Source organism: Melospiza melodia, chromosome 1, assembly GCF_035770615.1.
Source record: "Melospiza melodia melodia isolate bMelMel2 chromosome 1, bMelMel2.pri, whole genome shotgun sequence".
NCBI lineage: Eukaryota > Metazoa > Chordata > Aves > Passeriformes > Passerellidae > Melospiza > Melospiza melodia.
The window spans coordinates 56,611,661-56,632,864 of NC_086194.1; the positions used below are offsets into that span (position 1 = coordinate 56,611,661).

At 40.2% G+C, this 21,204-nt stretch overlaps 1 protein-coding gene across 2 annotated transcripts in view; it reads left to right on the top strand.

Annotated features, from left to right (window-relative positions):
- ITGA9 (integrin subunit alpha 9) overlaps positions 1 to 21,204 on the top strand; it is a 210,299-nt gene that overhangs the window by 103,791 nt on the left and 85,304 nt on the right. For both annotated transcript variants that reach the window (XM_063158715.1, XM_063158707.1), the window contains exon 17: positions 11,380 to 11,456. In XM_063158715.1, the coding sequence (XP_063014785.1) occupies positions 11,380 to 11,456 (77 nt within the window). The remainder of the gene's footprint in view (positions 1 to 11,379; positions 11,457 to 21,204) is intronic.

Consider the following 21,204-nt stretch of genomic DNA (forward strand, 5'->3'; position numbering starts at 1 on the left):
CCCTATTCATTTGTTTTCCAGATGTTGTTCAATTAGATTAGTAAGAAAAGGATTTTGACACTGGGTACGCTGGCAAGTGTCCTTTCAGCCAAGGATGTGACAAGAGCTTCAGAGTTAGTGTGGCAGTCATAGTAACAAAGCCCTTATAAAGTAGCCTCAAGGCGTGGTGCTGGAGCCCTCAAAAACTAAGTTCATGGGAAAGCTGGAATGTAGTGTTCTCTCTCATAGAAATCTTGTAAGTCAAAATAGTTTTAAAAGGCCAAAAGGGACAGTAGGAGCCAGAATTATTGTAATAAAGGGTTTACATTTTCAAAGAATCTAATGATTATGAAGGAACCTTACATTTTGGAAGTCCAGTTCAAGATTCTAGTGTTTTCTGTTTTCAGAAGATATGGTATAGGTGAGGTCAGGAAAACAAAATTAATGTTAATGTAAATACTAGTGTCTTTAAATATAGCTAGTTTTGTGTTGTTTTCAAAAGCCCTGGATCTTGCTGATCCAGAAGTGACTTTCCATTAGCAACAAAGAGGCTACGCATTTATTTTCGTATATTCACTGTATAAATACATGTTAACCAAGAAGGAGAAAGCTATCCTGCCGAATACAGTGGGGATTTGTTCTTAGTAGTATCCAGTAATGGATCTTACAGTTTGAAATGTGATAGGGTAGAATTTTGCCTGTTCTAAATACTGTAATAAAATCACCAGCTACTATGTGGGTGGAGATACCACTTTGTTTTATGAAAATATTCTCAGTTGATTTAGTTGTGTCACTGTCTCCAGGACTTTGTGAGTGCCAAAACTGTTTGTTAGTTAAAAGAAGAGATAGAAAATGTCCACAGCCTTCTCTTCCTACTATGCCACTGACTTGCAGTGAAAATTTGTGCCCAGTGTTGCACTTCTGGATGAATGAGACTGGATGTTTCTTGGATGAACTTCACCTTTTTAAAGCAGGGGTCTGTTTTTTGAAATACTTGTGTTTGAAAAGCTGGTTAAATAAATTAATTAGCTTGGTTGGCTATTTAATGAGAGAGTATAGAAGGATTTTCATGGAGTTGATTTATGAACAGTGATCTTTGGTTTGCTGCACAAATAATGCCATTCTGCATTTTAAAACACGCACATGCATTTCAATCTCAAACTGAGAACAACAAAATTACAGTTCTGGACAGGGTGAAATGCAGTGTCCATACACACAACATGGTCCAGGTTTGTCAGTGGTGTCTTCTCCAGAGCAGAGATCCCTGTGTTCCTTCTTGAGTCAGGTCATGTCACAGTCTGCTAGCTGAGCTGTGCCCATGACATTTCTTGGCATTGGAATGACATCTTTATTCTGGCAAGCTGTTGAAATGGCTCTTGGTGTGATTTTAACCTATGCCAACTACTGCATTCCTAGGCATCGGTCAGGAGTTAGGATGCTCCTGTCTTGGAGGCAAGGGCAATTCATTTTACTGGTGCAACTGAATAACTTAGTACAGCTGTCAGTACTTGGGTAGGTGGTACATTTGAAGATTAATTGACTTATACCTAGGCATATTGGAAGTCCTTGGAAGACTGCAGGGATCAGTCTAATTTCCATGTTCCATATCAAATAGCTTGGCCACAAAATTCCTTCCTCCTTGGCAGGGCAAGCTCCCAAATTATCTTTTGCATTTATTCTTGCAGAGATTATGGGCCACCCTTCCTGCCTAATTGCAATTGTTTTCTCTTTGGTTGGAGTGGGATTGCTGAAAGCAATTTATATTCTTCCCCCTGTCATCCCTTCAGTGGCGTCTCTTCTGCTCTCAATGAGTTTGGTCAGCTGAAATAATGGACAAATGACTGTATTTGGCTTAGATGGCTTGACAAGTGGCAGTGTGTTAGTCAGAGTCTTCCACTCAGCAAAACGGATGAATTCCCCTGTAGTTCTCCTCAGCTTGAAAAGTTTGGTTTACAGTCTTCCTCAGCCTATAGCACTGCATGGGTTGTTGTGACCAAGATGCAGAACCCCGAATTGGTCTTGTTAAACCTCAAACCATTGGCCTCAACCCATTGATCCAAATCTAGATGCAGAGCTCTCCTACTTTCTAGCAGATCAACACTCACACCCAACTTGCTGTCCACAAACTTACTGAGGGTGCATTTGATCCCCTTATTCAGATCATCAATAACCATATTTAACAGGACTAGTCCCAGTAGTGGAGATCTGGGGAACCCCGCTAGTGTCTGGCCATCGATTGCTTACAGCACCATTCACCACCACTCTCTGGGCCCAGCCACCCACCCAGTTCTTAACACAGCAAAGAGTGCACCTGTCCAAGCCACAGGCTGCCAGCTTCTCCAGGAGAATGTTGTGGGAGATGGTGTCAGAGGCTTTGCTGAAGTCCAGGTAGACAACATCCACAGCCTTTCCCACATCCACCAAGTGGGTCACCTGATCATAAAAGGAGATCAGGGTGGTTAGGCAGGGCCTGCCCCTCCTAAACCTATGTTGGCTGGGCCTAATCCCCTGGTTGTCCAGTATGTGCCATGTGATAGTTGCCATTTTCCTAACTTGCTGGAAATTAAACTTGAGATGATTTTACTAAAGAGGTAATATAAGAGCAGATCTTTATTTGAAGGTTTTCAGAGGCAGTTATGGAAAGATGTCCAGATAAGCCCACCCCACAGAGATGAGTACATATTTATAGGTTTTAGGAAATTAGAGTGATTGATTAAAAGCACCTGTTAGGAGGACAAGTGGTGATTCAATTCCTCCCAGGTCAAGCCCCTTCTCTGGAGCACCGCCTTGTTACTAGCTGTACTTAGTTTATGAAATGTATCTCAGAGTTGTTCTCAGCCTTGGTTTCCAGGAAAAACCAAGATAGCACAGGGGCTTTGCACCTCTCAGGGCTTGGAACTCTGGAATTTGTTTTGACTTCCTGTCTAGGGAAAGGCCATGGAAAATTACTGGGAAAACTAACTACTAGTACAGTAGGCTACAGAGGTACAAATACATGAGCGAAGAATACAGAGAACATAGAAAAACCCTAACTGGCATGATGATCACACTCAATATGATCAGTTCCATAATTGTGTCAGGCATCGAGATCAGGCTAGCAGGCCTGTCGTTTCCTGGATCCTCCTTCTGGCCTTGTTATGGATGTGCATCACATTGTCCAGCTTCCAGTCACCTGGGGCCTCCCCAGTTAGCCAGGACTGATGGTAAATGATGGAGAGCAGCTCTTCTACAGCTTCCTCATCAGCCTAGGATGGATCCCATCTGGTCCCATAGACTTGTGAGTATCAAAGTGGCTCAGCACATCCCTGACTGTTTCCTTTTGGACTACAGGGGATCAATTCTGCTTCCTGTCTCTGTCTACCACCTTTGGGAACTGGTTGCCTTACTGTTAAAGAATGATGAAAAGAAGGCATTAGGTACCTCAGCTTTTTCCTCATCCTTGGTGACTACGATCCCCTCACATCCAATAAAGAATGGTGATTTTCATTGGCCCTCCTTTTGTTGTTCATGTATTATAAAAAAACATTTCTATTATCTTTTACAGCAGTGGCCAGATTAAGTTCTAGCTGAGCTTTCACCTGTCTGATTTTCTTTCTACATGGTGTAACAACATTCATATACCCTTCCTGACTGCCACTTCTTCCAAAGGTCATAAACCCAAGTTCCAGTGAAAGCTCCATGTTCAGCCAGGCTGTTCTTCTTCCCCAGTTCATCTTTGGGCACATAGGGAAGGTGTTTTCCTAAACCTTTAAGACTTCCTTCTTAAAGTATGTCCAGCTTTCCTGGACTCCCTTCTTATTATGGATTGTTTTCTAGGGGACTCTCTGAACCAGTGTCCTGAACAGGCCAAAGTCCAGCCTCCTGAAATCCAAGGTGGAGGTTTTGTTGACCCCTTCCTTACTTCACCAAGAATTGAATACTCCATTATGTCATGGTCACTGTGCCAAAAATGTCATCCGCCCACCACCTTTCCCACCAGCCCTTCTGTTTGTAAAAAGCAGGTCTAGCAGGGTTCCCTCGCTAAGCTCACTCACCAGTTGTGTCAGAAGAACACTCGAGAAACCTTCTAGACTGCCTCCTCTCCACTGTGTTGAGTTTCCAGCAGACATCCCACAAGAAAAAGGGCTAGCAATTGTGAAACATCAGCCAGAGGCTTACAGAATAGTTCATCCATCCCGTCATCCCAGCTGGGTTGTCTATAATAGACTCCTATCGGGATGTCTGTGTTGTTGGCCTTCCCCCTGCTTATTACCCACAGATACTCAACCTTGTCATCATTATCCTTGATAGACAGTTGAAAGATTGCTTAATGTACAGAGCCACACCATCAACTCTTTCTCCCTGCCTCTGAATCATAAATTCGTCAAGGTTGGAAGAGACCTTTAAGATCAAGTCCAGCAATCAACCCAGTACTATCACTGCAACCCCTAAACCACTGAACAACATCAGTTTACTAAACAACACCAGTGCCAGATCCAGATCCAGAGGTGTTCTTAAACACCTCCAGGGATGGTGACTCCATCAGAGTCCTGGGCAACCTTTTCCAATACCTGACCACCCTTTTACTAATATCTAATCTGAATTTCATCTGTCTCAGCTTAAGGACATTTCCACTGCAGGCACAGTAGAAGAGACTGGCCCCCACCTCACTACAGCCTCCTTTCACGTAGTTGTAGAGAGCAATGATGTCCCTCCTGAGCCTCTCATCTCAACAAACCCAGCCCCTCAGCCATTCCTCATAAAACACTTTTTCCAGACCTTTCACAAGTCTTGTTGCCCTTCCTTGAAGACGCTCCAGCATTTCAGTGTCCTTTTTAAAGTGACACGGCCAGAACTGAACACGGTACTCGAGGTGTGGCTTCCCCAGTGCCCAGTACAGGAGGGTCATCTCTGCCCTGGTCCTGCTGGCCTCACTGTTCTTCATACAGGCCAGGATCCATTGATCTTCTTGGCCACTGGGCACACTGCTAGCTCATATTGAGCATTCTCTGGTCCCTTTCTGCTGAACAGCTCTTGAGCCACTCTTCCCCAATCTTCTCTTGCTCCAAGCCTTCATGGGCTTGCTGGAACACAAATGCAGGATCCAGCACTTCCCCTTATTGAACCTCATACTCTTTTCCTCAGCCCATTGATTGAGTCTGTCCCTGTCTATCTGCAGAGAGCAGATCAACCCTCTCACCCAATATGATGTGTCCTGCAAATTTACTGAGGGTACACTCTATGCCCTCATCCAGATCACCAATAACTATTTTCAAAAGGACCAGCCCTAAAACTGAGCCCCAGGGAACACCACTAGTGACTGGCCACCAACTGGATTTAGCTTCATTCATCGTAAGTCTCTGGATCCAGCTGTACAGCCAGGTTTTTACCTATTGAAGATCCACCTTCTGAAGTACTTGTAGCCGTGAATTGCATCACTCCAGTCTTGTGAGTCACCCACTTCACTTCCATGATGGCAACTGCATCATAGCTTTCCTGCTGCACAGTGGCCTCCAGCTTCTCTTGTTTGATATGATACTGTGTGCATTGGTGTAGGTGCACTTCAGCTGGGCTACTGATTTCACCCTAATGAGCCTGGTCTTATTCCCTTCCACCTTCAAACCTAGTGCTTTGATGAAGTCTGTGTGGAGCTCAGGGAGCTTGATAGCTAACCTTTATCCCCTGCTCATGCAGTACCAGTACATTGGTTTCACTCCCCTACTATTCCTGCCTTTGTCATGTGTGTTCACTCTACCACTCAGTTAGGGGTATTGTGGAAATAATGTATTCTCATTTCAGTCAGAACATCTGATGAAATCCTGTAATGTCTTTCACATAATAATAATTTTTCACATAATAATAATTGCTCTTCTAGTGGGCATTTAAATCAGCCACTTTGGCTCAGCAGCATATATAAATGGACTGTTTCCATGAGTAGTATAGTAAAGCATGGGATACCTCAAAAAACTCAGTCTATATTTCTTTTTCTGTGGTGAGTAGACATGTAGGTAATAACTTTATTTTTCAGGCAACTTGAAGGTTTAAAATCCAAATAAATTCAGGTCTAAAATTAAGCTCCTGTATCGATACTTAGGCACATTGTTGTAATTGGTTTGTAAAGCTATAAACAGAAAATACTTCCTAGAAAAGTTAGTGAGAGTTGTTTATAGCTCAGCATTTGAAAATTGGATCATATATCCTGGTTTCTAAATAAGAGCCAGGAACTCAGCTTCACCAGATAACGTGTATAATCAGATCACATCAATATCTAAAAACTAAAGAATTATTAGAATGACAAGCCCCCTTATTGAATTGGTTTTGTGTTACTAGCATGATCTAATTGCTAAGTCATCTCTGCACATACCACAGGGTTGGTGACAATTTACTGGAAATCAGTGTAGAGATTGAAGTACTGTATTCTTATTCCTGATTATTTTGCATAGTGTAGGTATTCCTGCAGAAGCCCATGGGGCAGTTTATGAAATTAAAGGAATGGATCCTCAAATACCAAAGGCCAGCTCTGCCATTTTTAAGGGACGTCATCTCAACCTTTTGTAGACTGATGTGTGAGGAAGTTGCTAAATGTGTGATCTAGAGTGAATCACTGTTCTCTTATCCAGTCCCTAAAATGACATGTTTTCAAGGGTACTTTTGAGAATTCTGTTTCTCTCCCTTCTCTTCAAATACTGACATTCAGCTGTTGCTTTTCCTTTCTGTGAAAGCATAGGCAGAACTCTTTTAAGAATAGTGCTGGAAACCTCTCTAAGTCTTGATAATTCAGTTTGGCTACAACCTGAAATTTCCATGTGCTTTCCTGAATTTTGGTAGGTTGGATATTTTGAAAAGCTTTCCCCCCCCTTAATTTATTGAAAGACATACAGTATTTTCTGTGGACTGGAGTGGCACAGAGAATACTTTATTTTTTATGTTTCCTGTTCTCTTCTCTACTTCCAGAAACATAGGTTTGTTTAATTTTAGATAGCCATTGAAAGACAGTGAAGCAGTTCAGTAAGCCTGGTAAGAAATCATAGATCACCTTTCTCAGAGCACAGAACTCTGATCATTAGGCTGAAGCCAGGTTCCTTCTTACTTCTTTTACTTCCTGTCAGCTTTCAGTAGAGTCCACTACCAGCAAGAAGGGAAAGGAGTATATCTACATGCCCAATACCCAGCAGCTTTATGCTTAGGATGGCTTAGGATGCAGGAACTAGAGATTTATCCCTCTGCTACTTTCTCTTACATTTACCCCTGGCCTTTACCACAAAATGTGGAATTTGGTACTTATGCTTCTCTTCAAGAGGGATAAAGGAAAAAAGATACTTGCTCTGAGACCCTGATCTGCCTATGTAGACATATTCCCTTCCTGATCAGCTCTAGATCTCTCCTTACTGTAGGTTTGATTGTGTTCAGATGTGTATATTCACTTTTTATAATGAGTGTACTTTAATGTAGGCTTCTTGGCTTACCCTCTGGAGGACGTGGGTGCCATAAATCTTTCCTGACCCCTCAGGGAGATACCTGTCACATTAATGAACCCAGGGAGCATAATCTTTTTTACTTAGAAAAGTTGCCATGCAGACTTTGAGAAAACTGTGTTTGTCAGGAAGGTTTGGTGACTTGGTGGGAACTGCTCTGGAGCAATTTCCCAAAGCGGCTGGGTTCTGTGCAGCAGTGGAGAGAGTGCAGAGAGGAATCGTGAACCCTGGCAATGCTGGGTTTTGTCTCTGGTTTGCTGAACATCTGGTGATAGCAGGAAGTCAGAGAGACTCACTGAGAATGAACTTTACACTAGTTTTGTGTTTATACAGTGATGATGTGTCCTAGAAGCATTGAGGTTATCCTGTCCCTGTTACTGGGCACACAAACACCTATTTTTCACGTGAAAATGCTAGACAACTCTTGAGATAAGAGATGCAGCTGTGTTTCTCATGGCAATTTTTGCCCTGATCTCCACCCCTCACCTCGTACTCCTCATTTTTTCATGTATGTATGTATTTCTTATGTAAGGAAGCTTCCTGGCCATCTCTATATATATTCAAATCTGTGAGGCCTTTGGTACAATGTTAGTGGAATACAATTAAATTCATAAAACTACTGTTCAGAATTGCTCCTCTTCACTTTGGGTAACAGTAACGGCAAAAATTATGAGCTGCTTCACAGTTAGTTTCATCCTACTTCCTTTTTCAATTGTGAATAACACGTAGAACCCATAGATTACCTTCTTCAACAATTTTAATATTTAAAGACCTCTATAAATCCTCAAAGCTGGTATTGTAAAGATGCAATCACTTTAAAGATTGCTTGGAGTTAAAATTAGTGGTAATGCTGTAGTAGGCTCTGCACCATATCCCAGGAATGGACTCCTGCTCCAACAACATGCAGTTAGGTACAGTTTCTGGTCCAAAGAAATTGCAGCTCAAGTAGACCATGTAAGGGCACAGTAACAATCTACAAGTATTTTCACAAATGCTATGATGCCTTAAACTGTGTTTACTTCTTAATTGTTTGGGAGGAATTTAAACAGCGAGGAATTAGTCAACCTGAAAGGTAGAAGTATCAGAAGGGTGGGGAAGAAAAGGCTCATGTTAGCAGAGAAGAAAATGGAGGAAATAGACTGTGAGGAGCTGGAGGCTCGAGACTCTAGAAGACATATAAAAAGGGAAGATGGAGTAGAGTCCAGGTAGACCAGGGAAATAGTGGAAAATAGCAAAACAGTTCACAGATGTTATTAACCTGGAACTGAGCTGCTGAATCAGTTATGCCTGCATCCGTGTGTCCTAGGAGCCTGTTGGACTGGAAATCCAGATCAGCCAGCTGCTTTGAGGTGAGAGAGCTCCCCCAAACCTGAACAGGTTAAAGATTCTCCACAGAAGCAAATGATTCACTCCTACACAGCTACAGATCTTGGAACTCAGCATCCTTAATTTCTTTCTCCCAACCCAGTGTTGTGTAGAAACCTGAGTATCTATGACAAGGAAACACTCCCAATGCATTTCAAAGTAGCTGGCTCTCTTGTACATGTTATGCTGGAAGAGATACATTCTCAGCGATTTTAGAAAATGAAGTATTTGTTCATTCTCTCTGAGTTATGGTAACTACAGATTTAGTAAGAAAATTCCAGGATTATTAAATAGTTGCTTAAATGTACTTACAGTATTTTCTACTTTGAAAAGAACAGATAATTTCTTTGATTGATGTTCATTTTGCCAAGATTTCTGCAATTCAAACAGAGAAACTGACAGGCTAGAATTTTTTTACAGTTTATTATTCTTTCTCCTCTGAGGCTTACCAGCAGTCTTTCCTATGTGAAACTACTACAGTGATTTGAGGATCAGTTCTGAGGACTTTTGAAACTATACCTCTGAAATTTGAGAGGGAAGCCTAGTGATAGTTCCTGTCTCATGATTTATTCTTGTCCTTTGATTGTGGCAGTCTTTATTAAGGACGAAGAGTAAGTTCAGTTTCGTTTCTAAATCCCCAAAGAATTTCACTTCTGAGATTCTAAGAAAGCAAAAGGTAGGGAAGAAAAATGAAAAATCAAAGTAAATAGCCCAGATCAGCTGTCCATCTTCCACCTTTCTGCTTTTGAAACACTGCACAACCTACAGCACAGTTTGATATCTGTTATCAAACTGATGCCTTAAAGAACTTAGAAATAAAACAATACACTCTCAAGACAATATTAATATAGGAGGTAATATAAAGGCTGATCTTCATTGGAGGCCTCCAGGAACAGGTATAGAAAATGCCCACCCCCACACAGGGTAAAAACAGTTTTATAAGTTTAGCAAATTAGGATAACTAACAAAAATCTCCAATTAGAGACAGAAGTGATAAGGTAGTTCCCACTTAGTTCAACTCTTTTCTAAATCCCCCCCCTCCCTTAGATAGGAGCTAAACTATTTTTATGAAAATGTGTCTTGAAGAGCTGGTTTCAAACTTGGCTCCTAGGAAGAACCAAGACAGGCTAGGGGCCCTGGACGCCCCAGCTTGGAGCACCTGGAATGTATTTTCCCTGCCTATCAGGGAAAAAGGGAGGGAAAAGTACTGGAGCTAGCTAGGAACTATATAACTATACAACAATAGTTATATATTAAGCTATTAACATATTTTAAGGAAATATAAAAGCAAAAGGCAAAATTCATTTGGGCATCACAACAATTAACTTCATAAACATCCACTCCTTTTTAGTGAGCTCACACAGCCTAGAAAAAGGAGAACAAACTGCCTGCTTAGTCAAGTACCTTCCTGGAAAGCAAAGGACTAGAACTGTCTATTCCCTCTGGGCTTAAGATTCAAGTCTTTTTCCAGTCCTGATATAGTTGGGCAGAGCTCTTAAAAAATGTACTAACTCAGTATGGTTGGCATTTTTTTGCCTTCTCAATCTCTCCAACCCAATCTGATTGTTGTGTGTATCCTGCACACATTTTCCTGTCCTTGTGTTTATGATTGAAATATATTTACTTTGGTAATAACAGTCATGAAGCCTGTAGAAAGGAACATTCGTTTTAAAGGAAGGGATAAGTGGATTGTCAGGTTTCCTAGCTGAACAGTGTTGGCAACATTCATATTGGGTATTTGAATATTTGGTAGGATGAAGAGCATTATACCTCTGAAAGAATGAATCTTCCAGCCTGAAAAGTCTAGCCCTATGTTTAGAAAGGTATTGGTCTGTGGTCTAAACAGCAGGGGGAAGTAACAATGAAAGTAACAATGATCTAAATGGCATCTTCAATGCAAGGAGCATGTTCCTGTTCTCTTCTTTCACTTTCTGGTGGCTGTCTCATTTAGCCATGGTAAACCACTGCTGCTTAAATAGTATGCCCATAGGTTGTCCTTTCATAGTTCCTAGCTTTATCAATCTGTTACATCTCCTCAGTATTACCAGAGTTCACAAGGTTGACAACGGTTCCATTATGTGAGACTATCACTGATACGTAATAACAGTCTTTGTAATTTTCTACTGCTTGCATGATGGCAGAAATGTTTCCTGCCATATATCAAATCTAGGGAAAATGTTTGCTGTATGAGTTCCTTACTTGCAATCCTTAGGACTGAAAATAGTTTCATAAATACTTCATATTCTGTTTCATTTTTTTATCTACATAGCTGGGGGAGACAAGAATGCCAGAAACATGGTATTAGCAGTTACTTCTGTCAGATGAGAAGGGAGAATGGATTGAGGAAAACCTCTGAGAGAGAGCCTGGATTTGATGAAACTTCTTGTTCAGTTAGAAGATAATAAAACCAGTTCTGACAAAGATAAGATTTGCCTCAACTTGAATTTCTTTAACACTCACACCATATGTCCCTGTATCCCAGATTTTGGTCTTGCATTTATTTCGCCCAAGCATGTTCCTTCTTTGAATTTTGATCTTACTTTTTTCATGTTTTAACAGTTCTTTCCTCTATTTTTCACAGACTGTTTTTGAGAGGAACTGTCAATCTGATGACTGTGCTGCTGATTTGAAACTTCAGGGTAAATTATTGCTATCTGGGTGAGTAGGTGAACTTTTATTTTCTTTCTTGCACAGTAGTATGCCATTCATTTTATGTGGGATGCCATTGGAAAGTCAAAATACAAACAGAGATGTTTTAGATCCAGACTAGAAAGATGGTGACAGTGATGTCACCTTTAGTGCAAAAGATCTCATCACTTGAGATGTTCACAGAATCTGAATTCCTGTGGTGGTAGGCTCTGGTCACAAAAAGTGCAAGACACCTTCACTTTAACAGCCACAATGGACAAAAATAAAGAAAATAAATAGAATAGCAGAAAGAGACAAAGAAAGTAAAGATGCATGCTCAAATCAAGTACCAATGTGGAACATGTAATTTTTCAAAAAGAATAAAATACTGTTCATGATGTGGTAGGGGTAAAACTGCCTGCAGAAAAGTTCTGTCATGCGTAAGGTTTCAAAAAACCCCTCTAACATGGCAAATTATCTTCAAACTACTGTTTTTGTTTCTCAACTTGCAGTTTTGCAAACTCTTCTGAACACTCCTCCTTTCAAATTCTTCTTATTACAACTTGGGGATGAGTGTCTGATTTCAGCTTCTTCTGGGATAATAAAGCTCATCAAATAGAGCAGGGTTGAAGTTTATGTTCTGTCTCTTGTGACCGGCGTTGTGAGTAAGGTGTGGTGGTTGGCTCACACAAATGAGGAGTTGTTGAGCGTAGTGGGGAGAGGCTCTGTTGGGGTTGGCGATTCTTTCAGCACATACATTTGTTGTTCCAGTGTGGTATTGAATCTTTTCTGTTCTCCCTTCAATCCTGCTTGTCCTGTGAGGTGGCTGCTGGGCAGCTCTGGCTGACAGGACTGCCGGGGCATGTAGGGGAGGGTGGGTGCTTGCCCCTCGTGGGAGATGGCAGGGAGTGGGGGACACTTGTTGCTGCAAGGCCTGGCAGGGTAGCATGGCACCACCAATCGAGATGCAAGAAGAGCTCCACCAGTGAAAGGCATGGCAGGACATATAAGGCCTGCTCACAAATATTAATGAATCTGATGCAATCTTGAACATATAAAAGGCAGAGACACTGCTTTGTAAGCTGAGCCTCTGGTGGGCCCGAGGAGTCATACTATGCTCCCAGCACTGTTCTCCCCCTTTGCTTTTTAATTTGAACGGGTCCTAATTAAATTTTCTTTACTCATTCCTGCCTGAGGTATGAGTCATTTATAATACTGGTGATCCTAGGAAAAAGCCTACTGTTTTTCCTGGACTCAATGTGGGGATAAATCAGACTAAAAGTGAGCATCAGATGACTTCTGTTTCCTTTTTTTTTTTTTTCCCCAGTATATTTAGAGACAGAAATGCTGATGAAAGTTATTCATTTGTGTGCCAGAGATTTTGCTATTTGATGGAGAATCTGTGAAGTGCTTTGCTTGCCGGTCAGGAGAGGGAAAGACAAAAAAGAAACAACCCAAACAAAACAACAAAAATAGAAGAAATACTAGTTACAGATATGTTTAATACAGATCTACAGCACGCTGTAGTAGCACTTGGAGACAAGACTGAACCAGAGTCAAGTCTGAGAAGTTCTGGACTTTTCCAGACAGGATTGAAATCCCCATGAATGTTTTGGGGGATTGGCTAGGAGCAGGTTAGGTTACAGGCTACAAAGTCCAAGGTTTGGCTGCAGTTAGTCTGGATATTTGACTCAATTTTTGTGTTGAGCAAAATCTGTTGAGAGCTAGGTGTTTGTGTGGATTAGAGAACCTAGTGAAGGATTTTGTGCCACATTTGAGGAATAAATAACAAGGGACAAATCCTTAAACTTGCCAGTCAGTGTACAGTAACCATTGCAGTAAGAGCTGCAGTTGGGATTGGACCATTAGGCTGTTCATTTTTACAGCAATTATTTATGTTATCTTGGCAATTTATAAGTCTCACCTGTCATAAGAGCTTAGGATATTCAAATACAGTTTCTACATTTGTATAGCAGAATATTCAACAAATGCTCTCAAATTTGCTTTATTCAGTCACAACCTGAAGTCCTTTTTGAAATTAACAGGATGTTGTCAAATGTTTGTACAGTAGGGGCTTTCCTTAGCCCTTTAGCTAAAGGGCTCTGTAAGCTTCGGTTATTAAGAAATAGCACAATAAATGTCTCTTACTAAAACATATTCTTGTTATTATTGCATATAAAATTACCAAGAAACATGCTATGGATTCTGATTTTAAACAAATGCTGTCTTGAATTTTTCCAGCCCCATGTGTTTCATGCAAAATAATCCTATCACAATTTTTCCACATTATTCTTGATTATGGTAAGTGTGTTCAGAAAGCAAATTTTTTTTAAGGAGCAAAAAACATGACTCATTTATTACTATCTGCACAAAACATTTGACTTCACTGTTGGAAAGGTTATGTTAATACCTTTGTCTAAATAATCACCTAAATTTGGTGGACTTATTCTCAGAAAGGAAGCAATTAATGCTGCACAGATACACTGAATTGAAATAAACAGGAAGTTTATAGGAAGGCAGTGGTAAGTTTTATCTCTCAGGTCTGCTGCAGCTTTTTGAAAATTCACTGGACCTGTGGATAGGGTGGTTTGGTTAAGATCATCTACTTTGGCTGGCAAAAGACTTTCTCACCAAGAAAGTAAGTTGCCCAGATCTGAGAGGAATGGTGCCCTGAGTACTACTACCTAATTAAAAGATAATCAGCAGAGAAAAAGCATAAAGAGTTGGTTTTGGTGGTGGAGAAAGCTGTGCAAGTGCTAGTGGTATTCAGCATATTCACAAATTATATGGGAAATAATGTGCAAGAATTGAAGAGCAAGATGATAACATTTGCTAATCCTATTAAACTATTCAGAGCAATTAAAGTAACAAGCAAGGAGGTATGCTTTCATGTGATTAATCTATGGATTTTACTGTTTGGGATGCTGTAAATGCTGAGACTGTATATAGTAGTGAAATGGCAAATATAAAGTCTGAAAGCTGCAGAAATATATTAGCAAAATGCCACTCTGTACTTGTCTTGTTCTTCCATCGTCATCTTACTTTTAGACATAGTTGGACACAGGGCTCTCTGCTACATAAACTGGCTGTCCTTACACACTTTTCCTTAATTTGTAGCATGTTAGAGCCAAAAGCTGTTAAGAGTTCAAACTATACCTTGCTGTATATGGCAAGGTATCATTTTGTTCATCACTGTATAAGCTTTCAAATGTGTGCTGGTTACAGCATATATGTGCACAGGAAGTTAGCTCAGATTACATTATCATCAAGAGAATTGTTTGCATTCTTACAAACTCAGGAACTGCACAAGCTACTGATACAGAGTGCACCCATCATGCATTTGAATCATTAGAATTACCCAGTTCAAAGATGGCATCCAGCTCTGAAGATATGAAACCCCAGCCTGTAACCAAGCACAGCCACTCCCTCACTCTTCCTCCAGAGGGACTGGGGTAGAAAATCATAAGGGTAGAAGCTAGAAAACCTGTGGGTTGAGATAAAGACAGTTTCTTACAGGAAGCAAAATCTGTGCACGCAAACAAAGAAAACTAAGGAATTAAGTCACCACTTCCCATGGGCAGGCAGGTGTTCAGCCATCTCCAGCGGAGCAGGGCCATCACACATAACATTGACTTGGGAAGACAAATGCTGCACTCCAAGTATCTCCCCTTCCTCCTTCTTCCCCTCACTTTATATACTCAGCATAATGTTACATGGCATCGTCAGTCAGGGTCGCCTGCCCTACCTGTGTCTCCTCACGACCTCCCATGCCACCCCTTGCTTCCTTGCCAGCATGGCAGTATGAAAAACAGAAAAGGCCTTGGCTCTGTAAAAGTCTGGCTCAGCAGTAACAAAAATACCTCTGTATTATCAGCTTTGTGTTCTGCACAAATAAAAAACATATATAAATATAAATAAATATAAATAAATATAAATAGTGCTACTGGGCAAACTGAAACCCTTCACTGTGAATTCATAAGATAGGACTGTTGGGAAGCAGGTGATGATAAAAAAATGTTAAAGCCTTCTAATTTTATCTGGAAGTTTTGCAAAGAAGTAGGAAGCTAGAGATGGGATGTATTCTTCTTTTGAATGTTTCTGTTACAGTGAAAGGAGTCCTTGGTGACTTGAGTTGAAGACCAGGGTTACATGCTGTATTGGATTGAAGAAGAGTTAAGATGCATTTATTCTGGAAAAAAAAAAGGTTTGTTTTCAGTTAACAGATAAATCTCTTTAAGGCATGTGCACCTTCATTTGCATCAGTTTGCATGCAAACCCATCCCAGCTTCCTGAAGGGATTGCTGGGCAAAGGAGCCAGCAATCTTGTTGCTTGTGACAGATGGTAAGCAGGGTAAAGGTCATGAGCTGTGGCTTGGCCGGTTCAGACCAGAGATTTGGAAAAACCTTCTTACATAGGCAGTTCATGCTGCTCAGGAATAAGATGTGCTGAGATGGTGTGCTCTGCCATCCTGGGTTTTAGAACTAGTTTGGATAAGGTCCCCTCATTTATTGCTGTGTTGTGTGTTGAGGAGGATCAGAACGGATTTTCTGACCTTTAGAAATCCCAACCACCTTTTCTTTAGTGTTCTGACTTTTCTTGAGGTAAATCCTCTCTGTTACATAAGAAAAACTGCTTCAACAAAATCAGCCTTTCTTCAACATGGAAATACCTGAGTAGAGAGGGTTGTGGGCATGCTCCAGCATAGTGGCTGGAAACTTGCTGGTGGGAATCTGTGCCTCTCACTGATGCCACCTCTGCCAGCAAGAATAAGCAGCTTCACAAGAGGGGTAGACTGGATCTGGCAAAGCAAACTGTGAGGATTGAACTCTCTGTGGTAGATATTATGAGCTAGTCTGTAGGAACAGCTACAGTGGTGTGTGCTAGTATTGCTACAAATGTGGTTGTAGTTGTTGGCCTGGGTTTTCTCGTAGGAGTATGAATGTTGCTAGCCTGAAACTACAGATGGCAATTAAGAATAAGGAAAAAGTGGCCATGGAGTGTGCTGGGGACTTGATGAAGGCAGTGTTAGGAGAAACTGAAGAAGCAGAAGAGAGGCATTTCATCTTTCCAGTCATGACTGTTCTCAAATCAGTTTTTCTTAAAGAATAAATATGTGAAATTTTGGCAGCATGGCACAGAAACATGATTCATTGCTTCCCCTTCAACAATTGTCTAGTGTTGAGTTTTGCAGCTGCCATAGGAGATGGCAAAATCTGGTCTTATCCATGCAGTTATACCCTGTGGATAGTGGTATTAGTGATTTCTAAAGGAAGATACTTAAAAGTGTTTTAGTGTAAAGAATATATGTATTTATTGTGTATGGGTAACTTTAATGACGCAACCTGAAACCATAAGAGAAATAGGAATAGAATATTTTGCAGTAAACTTTGTTTTTTTTGACCACAACTGGTCTAGGTTTCTTCTCTAGCAATTCACTACAGAAAAACAAAATATTATGTTAATTATTATTGTCAAATATTTTTTAGTCTTAAAAACATATTTATTACCTATCATTTGACTTTAATGCCTCATTCTGTTCTCTCCGCACAATAAATGTCTTTTCTATCAAGTTCCTGCAGCAACTAGCACATTTTTAGTGACGCTCTTGTAGATGCTTATTTAGATGCTGAGCTGTGTCTGTTTCCTCAAGATGTGCTGAGGCGAACTCTGAAGTAGATGTTTCCCAGAGGTTTATATCTCCCTAGCCTTTAAAATCTTGTATTCATTAATTTGGTACTTTATGTGGGAGAAAAGCTCTCTGGTCTTTTAAGAAGAACCTGAAATTGCTGAGGGAGGTGTTGTCTGACATACCAATGCAGTTTCAGCTCCTGATCTGATGCTTGTCCATCTGACTGGCTCTGCAAAGGCCAGTTGTCAAGCCTTTTTAGGATGTAATAGGAATCAGGTGAAAAGTGCTAAGACATCTGAGGAACAGTGAGGGTGTTTGTTTGAAAAAATGGACTTTCCTCCAGCCGTAAGAAACAAGCTAGCTAAAAAGACCAGAGCAGAATGGGTTGTTGCTTCCATGTGAGATACAGCTAAGGAGAAAATCCTGTGTGGCTGTGTATATACACTGACAACCCGTGTGTGGCAATGAATAGAGCAGCTTTACCAAAAACGAACAGTACAAGAAGAAAGAAAGATGATGTTGTGAATGTTGTGTAGCTGCTGCGTTCCAGCACAAGCTGCATGTATGGTAAGTAAATCAGATTGTAAGCATAGGACTCTGAGCCCCCATGGATAGAAAATATTGCAATAAATATTGCTATTCCTAAGAAGGCTCCAAGATGAAGTCTGTCTTTCATACATTTATTTGACATGAGGTTACCTTTTATCCATCATTAGAACAAAACTGCTTATCCATCCGAGTGCTTCTGACTGATGTTTGGCTATTAGGAAGTAGCAGCTTTGTTTCATGTTGGTTTAGGGCATCTTCAAAGGCCACCATTCATTAGGCTTAAATTTATGTTCCTCTCCTAAAAACTGGCTCAGGTGGGTTCTGTGTATACTGCTTAAAATTGGGGGTTTTTTTGGAAGTGTGTAATTGGAAGCAAAAGTCATAGGAAGCCAAAGAAGTGACAGGTGCATTTTGCAGAAATTTTCAAGTTTTTCCAAGTTATGAGTTTAATTGAGTTGAAGTGAATGCTTTCAAAAGTTCTCTTATAAAATGGGATTTTTGAGAAATGTCCTTTTCCAATAGAAAGGTCAAGTTTGTGGATTGGGCTGTTTTTCCTTCCATTTGTTCCTTTGAAATTAGCCAGAGAACAGACAAAATTCCAGTCTGTCAAAAACTTCCTCATTAAAATGTTTCCATTTTAATGAAATAATTATTTATGAATGAAAAGTATTTTCCAGTATTATCTGGTCAGTTCCTCAGAAGATTGGTTTTGCTTTTTTTCCATATATATTCCTTCTCTGACTTACTGGAGGATTAACATTTTTTATGACAACACTTCTCTATGACCTCTTTTGTCTTATGCATGGCTCTGTATATGATAAGCAGGTAAATGATTTAATGTGATGTTTTAGGATGCAATATTGAAGTACTTAACCCAAGCCTGTCTGAAAAGACAAAGGAGAGTGTGCATGACTTCCAGACTTTGAGCTTGCAACTCTACTGAAGTTTATAAGCGTATTATTTGTATTATTGAAGAGTGAGTAATTTCATGTCAGAGCCATAGCTGGTCTATAGCTGCAGAGACAATTTGGCATAACAGACACCAACTCAACCAGCCTAGTTCATTAGATAATGGAAGTAAACGAGTCTCTGGGTGTGTTACTGATAGGCTGGATTCAAGTTCAAACAGAGGACCTCAGCCAATCCCTTTGAACCATGAATGCACCCATACAATCGGCCAGTGAGCTGGGCAGAGTTAAGACCCTTAATCAATCACAGATTTAAGAGTGGGAAATTCAAAGCCCCTATAAAAGAGGATGCCCTCCAATAAATGTTGGCTCTTGCTGCATAAACCCAGTGTGTCTTGTCACTTGTCTGTCTCTGAAACTGCAGTGATTTCACATAGGAAAACTATCTATGCAACTGCAAAACTGACTGTTTGCAAGTGCTGTGTATAGATCCAGGGATGAATATGCTTATGGACCTATTAAAATCAGCAGGAGGACTTCCTCTGGTTCAGTAGGCACATTATCAGATATTAGGTACCTGATTGGAAAAATGTGCTACAGAACTTTCATATTGACTTGTCGATATGAATGTAAAGAATCCAGAACCTGAATGTAAAGAATCCAGAAATCACAGATAAAAATGTGTGACTTGGTTTATATTTGTGTATGGGGCTGCTACCTCTCAGTTTTGCACCGAGATATCAAATGAATTCCCAGATCTACTAAGGATTTCAGCTTTTCAATGGCCCTTTAGGTTTAAGTATTTGCAAAAACTCCTTGCAAAGTTTAACTAACCCTGAAGCCTGCAATTAAAAAAAACCAAAACCAAACAGAAGAAAGGTATTCAGGGTTGATGTAAAAAGAGTCTGTGGAGACAAAATTAATATTTAATTATCCTAGTAACTTCAAAAACCAACTGCAGTGCTGGTTGGTGAAGGTAGAAATCTGTTTGGATGTGTCACAGCAACACTGTTGATTTACACCTTTTATTGATTTAAAAGCAAAAGGTGGGGTTCTTTATTTTCATCTGATGGAGTTGGAGGACAGATTGGACTTCAGTTGTTTGAAACATTTTTACCCATTTGCAGTCTAATTGACTATGGCTGTAACTTCCACTGTCTGTTGAGCAGTAATGGTGATATATCTATGTAGGTGCTAATTTGCTATAAGGAAAGAAGGGTTCCCAATACAAAAGGGAAAGTCAGTGACCCAAATAATAGGGTGTGACCCTGCCACATTCTTTGTCCTATGTATGATCTGCACAGACTAAGTGCTGAATGCCTTCTCACTTTTTAAAAAAAATCACCCTGTTGAAATAGAGAAATGAAACATGAAATAGAGGAAATGTCCCTGCACACCATTTGGAGCGCAGATTATGCATCCACTGACCCATGTTAATAAAGAGCCACATCTTGAGGGGTGGAGAAATGAAGATTGCAGATCTTTTCAGTTTGACTTTCTCAGATAGTCTTTCTTCCCTCACTGACCATAATGCAATGATATGGTGTGGACATTGACAATTAGAGCATTAGAGCATGCAGAAAAGGTACTTGTTTTATCCTGGAATTTGCTTTCCTTTTCTTAATCGCTTAAGGCATAAATTAAATATCTATTTACATTTGATGTGTACTGCCATTGTCACTGAATTTAAAGTTATGGCAGAACTTTGGAGCCTGATTTTTAAAATTGCTTGTTACTTGCAAGTTTGGGTCATGTGAATGAAAGCTGGAAATATTTAGTACTTCTGAATTTAAAACTTTTTTTCTTTCCATGCAGACATTGATAACTTGACATCTTCAGGCATCTATATGTATGTGAATACAAATATGTTTGCTTATATATAATAAATACATACATCTACAGTCTGCCCAGAACTTTTTCTCAGTTAATTTTTTGGGTGTAGTACCTAATGTAACAAGGTGGTGGTATTCTGTCCAATTAACTGTTTATTTCTTGATATTTTCTGATTTATTTTCTTTCTTTACTTTTCTTTTTTCCTTTTTTTGCTGGTTGGTTGGTTTTGTTTTGATTTTTGTCCTGTTTTTTGTGGGTTTTTTTTCGTTTGGTTTGTTTTTGTTTGGGGTTATTTGTTTTAGCCTTTCTTCCTTTATGTAAGCAAGGTTACATGGATCATGTTGAGAATGTTGGCAGTTTTTTAGTTCTCATATATGAACATATAAACAAAAAGTTATTGCTTGATTGGGTTTCCTAAGTTGTTTGACAAACCTTGTTGAGATGAAGGGGTAACTAGTGTGTTTTCTTGTTTCTGAAGAGTGACAACAAATTCTTTAGTTGACATATTTTGACTTGGCAGCTAGGGTGCTTAGTGTGTGGCAGGTGCTGGAGGAGGATGGCCCCAGGCTGGCAATAGAGCTGCTCCAGCACCCCAGCAGGCTTCTGCATTTGTGACATTACTCTCAAGCAGCCAACAGGGCTTGGAAGCTCCTCTGTAAATGGGAGTTCACTGCAAGTGGACCTGATGCATTCCAGATGTACACAAATTCAATGACTCAGAAAGCTGATCTTTTAAAAATAGGACTTACAGCGTCATCTTATGGGACTTACAGGCTTTCAGAGCATGAACTGAACTCACCTGCCAGCCTAAAATCAGTGAGATTGTTTTGAGTTTATTAGTGTGTGAATTTTGTATAG